This window comes from Acomys minous, assembly GCF_964271855.1.
Source record: "Acomys minous genome assembly, chromosome: 14".
Taxonomy (NCBI): Eukaryota; Metazoa; Chordata; class Mammalia; order Rodentia; family Muridae; genus Acomys; species Acomys minous.
In genome coordinates this window covers 5,543,315-5,547,969 of record NC_140496.1, presented here as the reverse complement: position 1 = coordinate 5,547,969, position 4,655 = coordinate 5,543,315, and the positions used below count along the sequence as shown (strand labels likewise).

Here is a 4,655-nt window from a genome sequence, read left to right as displayed (position 1 = left end):
GCGGGCAGCATGACGCCGGGGCAGCGGCGGGAGGGCTCGGGGCGGGGGCTCGGGGCCACGGCCTTCACCCGCCGCCCTCCTCCTCCTCCTCCTCCTCCTCTCCCTCGCGGCCTTAGGCAGCCATGGCGCCCAGCCGGAATGGCATGATCCTGAAGCCCCACTTCCACAAGGACTGGCAGCGGCGCGTGGACACTTGGTTCAACCAGCCGGCGCGCAAGATCCGCAGGTGCGGGGCGCGCGGGGCTCCCCGGGGACGGGCGGGGCGCGCGGAGGTGACCGTCGTGGCGCGGGGCGGGCGGGGCTCCCCGGGGACTGGGGGGGTCGCGGGGCGCGCGGAGGTGACCGTCGTGGCGCGGGGCGGGCCGGGCACGCGGGGCTCCCCGGGGCGGTGGGGGGAGCGCGGGGCGCGCGGAGGTGACCGTCGTGTCGTCCCTGCAGGCGCAAGGCCCGGCAGGCGAAGGCGCGCCGCATCGCCCCCCGCCCCGCGTCCGGCCCCATCAGGCCCATCGTGCGCTGCCCCACCGTCCGCTACCACACCAAGGTCCGAGCCGGCAGGGGCTTCAGCCTGGAAGAACTCCGGGTGAGTGCGGCGGCCGCGGGCTCTCCGCGCGGCCACCCTGGGTCTCGGTGCGATGATGACACGTCTCCGGAATCGCTGTACTGTCTTGATGAAAGTACTGTTGAACCCTTTTCCATCTGAGGGCACCGAGCTCTACTCGGCACGGGCGGGGAGGGCCTTCGAGGAGGGGTTGTCACCCGTTTTCTGTTTTCTGGACAGGTGGCTGGCATCCATAAGAAGATGGCGCGCACCATCGGCATCTCTGTGGACCCGAGGAGGCGAAACAAGTCCACCGAGTCGCTGCAGGCCAATGTGCAGCGCCTGAAGGAGTACCGGTCCAAGCTCATCCTGTTCCCCAGGAAGCCTTCTGCTCCGAAGAAGGGGGATAGTTCTGTAAGTGTTGGGGGGAGTCGGGGGGGGGGCGTTGAGTGGGTGGTGTACCTGATGAGTATGGACCTGGATCCAGCTCTGCCGATTCGACACTGGTGCAGCCGCTTTATTCTCCAAAGCACCAGCAGCATGAGATGAGGGGACTGACCACAACGGGAAAATGAGCACTGTGGCAACCCTGTGCTCTCCCGAGTTTGTTAATACTGGAGTGTTTGCCCCCTTAAAGGTCTTTCTGGACATTTTCAGTATTCAGAAACGTAAAGAACCTTGCGACAAGGATTAATGAGGGTCTGTCAGTGTGGGGTTCTGAGGTGGATTTGTTCTGTTCCCCTCGATGGAACAGGACCTTTGCTCTCCCTAGAAACCCAGCACATGGCGGCCATGTGCTGTGCTATGGGTCCAGACGGCCTGTTTCTTTGGAAGGGAGCACACCTATCAGCGGTGGGGCCTGTAAGTGCTAGGCATGAAAAAAACACTGGACTCAACTCTTCTTGTTCTTACCAACAGGCTGAAGAGCTTAAACTGGCCACCCAGCTAACAGGACCTGTGATGCCCATCCGGAATGTAAGTGGGCCCTTGGTTTTCACAGGCTCAGTTAATGCTTTAAACAAGAGTGGCAGGCACTGGAGGCGGGGGGAAACCTCAGTCTCTTGCCTTGGGAATAACTCCCCCAGTCTCTTCAACTTTTTTTTCCCCCTTGGGATTTTCAAGACACTGTTTCTCTGTATAGCTTTGAGCTGGCTTTGAATTCACACCCACCTGCCTCTGCCTCCTAAGTGCTGGCATTAAAGGCAGACACCATCACTGCCCAGCTATCCCAACATTTTTAAGGGATGGATCTTGGCCATGGCTGCTGTGATGAAACTCCATGGCCAGAACCAAGTCTTGGCTTAACCGTCCACATGGTGGTCCATCATTGGAAGACGTCAGGGCTAGAACCTGGAGGAGGCAGAAGCTGATGCAGTGGGAAATACTGCTGCCTGAGGGGTGGTCTCCTTCGCAGTGGGCAGCACCTTCCATACACAAATCACCGATGGAGAAAATGCCCTACAGAGATCTGAGTTGAAGGTTGCACAGAGGGGCCAAAACAGAGGCTTCTTAAATGTTTATTGTGTTTGCTATCTTCTCCAGAAGAGCTATGGCCCAGTCTTATGGAGGCATTTTCTCCTTGAGGCATTCTCTTACCAAGTTCACATAAGACTAGCCAACACAGCTGGGTGTGGTGGCACACGCCTTTATTCCCAGCACTTGAAGGCAGGCGGATCACTGAGTTAGAGGCCAGCCTGGTCCACAAAGCGAGTCCAGGACAGCCAAGGCTAACACAAGGAAGCCCTGTCTTGGACACCACCACCACCCCGCCAAAACCAAAAACAAAACTAGCCAACACAGCATGTTGTTGCTGAAGCCAGGGCTCTATTTTCTGAGGCAGAGTGTCCACATGTGAGCTGAAGCTGGTCTGGAACTTTCTGTGTAGTGTAGGTTGCTTAAGGTCATATTCTCCTGCTTCGACCTCTCAGGTGCTGTGGTAGTTTATTCAGTCCTAGAGGGTCTTCTGTGTGCCCCTCAAAGCCTCTAGCTGTTGAGAGTTGAAGCAGTGTTAAGGTCCTGTAGACAGGTTGTAACCCAGGCTACCTTGGCTTCTGTCCTCCAGGTCTACAAAAAGGAAAAAGCCAGAGCCATCACAGAAGAGGAGAAGAACTTCAAGGCTTTTGCCAGTCTCCGCATGGCTCGTGCCAACGCCCGGCTCTTTGGCATCCGAGCAAAAAGGGCGAAGGAAGCTGCAGAGCAAGATGTCGAGAAGAAAAAGTAATGTGCTGTTGGAATGCTGCAATAAATTTTCCATAAAGGAAAGACTGGGTCCCTGTGCATCTTTTTCCTTATGAGCAATAACCTGTGTTTTGTCAGCTCTTCTGGGTTAGAGTGTATTCCCAAGAAATACCCATTGCATCTTTTTATTTTTTGGTTTTTCAAGACAGGGTTTCTCTGTAACCTTGGCTGTCCTGGACTGTAGTCCAGGCTGGGATTAAAGGTGTGCCCCACCTTACCCGGCCCCATTACTTTTTGGTTCCATTTTGTGTTCCCTGCTTAGCTAAATGGGTGAAGAAGCTGCTTATTAACACCAGCTGTTAAGCTCAGGGCACCACATCACACGTGCTATACAGCCCAGCCCTAAGTTTTTTTGTTATTGTTGTTTTGACTTAGGTGTGTCGGGCCTTAGGGTGGGCACAGCACTGTATCAGTAGGTGTAGGCTCATCTGCATCAGCTTTGTGAAAGGCTGGTGTCGGGGGCTGGAGAGATGGTTCAGTGGTTAAGAGTGCCGCCTGCTCTTCCAAAGGTCCTGAGTTCAAGTCCCAGCAACCACATGGTGGTTCACAACCATTCGTAATGTGATCTGATGCCCTTTTCTGGCATACAGGTGTATATGCAGGCAGAACACTGTATACATAAAAAATTAATAAATCTTTAAAAAAAAAAAAGGCTGGTGTTGGGATACTGTGATTTTCCTTTTCTGGTTGGTAGCCAGGAGTCTGGCACTGGCGTGGAGCCATATGGGCTGAGTTTAGTACCTAAAGGCTTTCTTGCGGTAATGCCTCACTGGAGAGAAGCAGGTTTAGGGGGTTCTGATTTGTTCCATTTCATTCAAGCCTTGCTTAGTGCCTCCCTTGTCTCCTGAAGCCCCTAATGAACCACTAGAACCTGTGCCCTGTCAGTAGCCTTCGTTTCCATGGTTGAGGGGTTGAAGTGGTCTGGAAGCGTCCTGGGCAACACATGCCTACCAGTTGGAGCCCACCATGCTGGGTGGGTGGTTTGGTCATTGGCTACCCTAAGTGGGCAGTGACTTGGTACCTTGGTGGAGACATTGGTATTTGCCAGTGTTCACAAAGCCGGGAGCAGGTTCCAGTCTGTAGTTTGGATGGCCACAAGGGGGCAGAAGTCCCCTTTTTGCAGGTGGAGAAAACTTGTAAGATTTCTTTGACATTTTTGGCCTGTGTTGAGCCCTCAAGTATGTGTGTGCACGGTGTACAAATGTGTCCACAGAAGAGTGTCTGGAGTTAAAGTTGTAACCCAAGGCCTGGTGTGGTGGGGCACACGTTTAATCCCAGCACTTGGGAGGCAGAGGCAGGTGAATCACTGAGTTTGAGTCCAGCCTGGTCTACAAAGTGAGTCCAGAATAGCCCAGACTGCACAGAGAAACACTCTGAAAAAAACCAAAAAAAGTCTAGGAAGGCCAGGTGTGATGGCACATGCCTTTAATCCCAGCACTTGGGAGGCAGAGGCTGGCGGATCATTGTGAGTTTGAGGCCAGCCTGGTCTCCAAAGACTCCAGGACAGCCAAGATAACAGAGAAACCCTGTCTCAAAAAACCAAAAAAAAAAAAAAAGTCTAGGAACTGGAGACATGGCTTAGTGGTTAAAAGTACATACTGCTTTCAAAGGGGGTTCAAGTTTAGTGCGTAGCACCCTATGGGGGTTCACAATAGACCATAACTCCATTCCCAGAGAATCTGAGGTACACTTTTGGTCAATACAAATAGCAGACAGGCATGTGGCACACATAGAAATGTGTAAGCAAAACACCCATACACAAAATTTAAATGATTTTTTAAATTAAAATATACACATACATAGGTCTAGCTGGGTGTGGTGGTACACATCTTTAGTCCCATCACTCAGGAGGCAGAGGCAGGCAGATCTCGTGTTTGAG

At 53.3% G+C, this 4,655-nt stretch overlaps 1 protein-coding gene across 1 annotated transcript in view; it reads left to right on the top strand.

Annotated features, from left to right (window-relative positions):
• The window catches only part of RPL13 (ribosomal protein L13), a 3,031-nt gene extending 231 nt beyond the window's left edge, over positions 1–2,800 (top strand). Inside the window, exons 2-6 of the mRNA XM_084756641.1 lie at positions 117–226; positions 439–580; positions 779–952; positions 1,457–1,513; positions 2,601–2,800. Of these exons, the coding sequence (XP_084612767.1) occupies positions 123–226; positions 439–580; positions 779–952; positions 1,457–1,513; positions 2,601–2,759 (636 nt within the window). The 5' untranslated portion in view covers positions 117–122 and the 3' untranslated portion in view covers positions 2,760–2,800. The remainder of the gene's footprint in view (positions 1–116; positions 227–438; positions 581–778; positions 953–1,456; positions 1,514–2,600) is intronic.
• Positions 2,801–4,655: the final 1,855 nt, after the last annotated feature.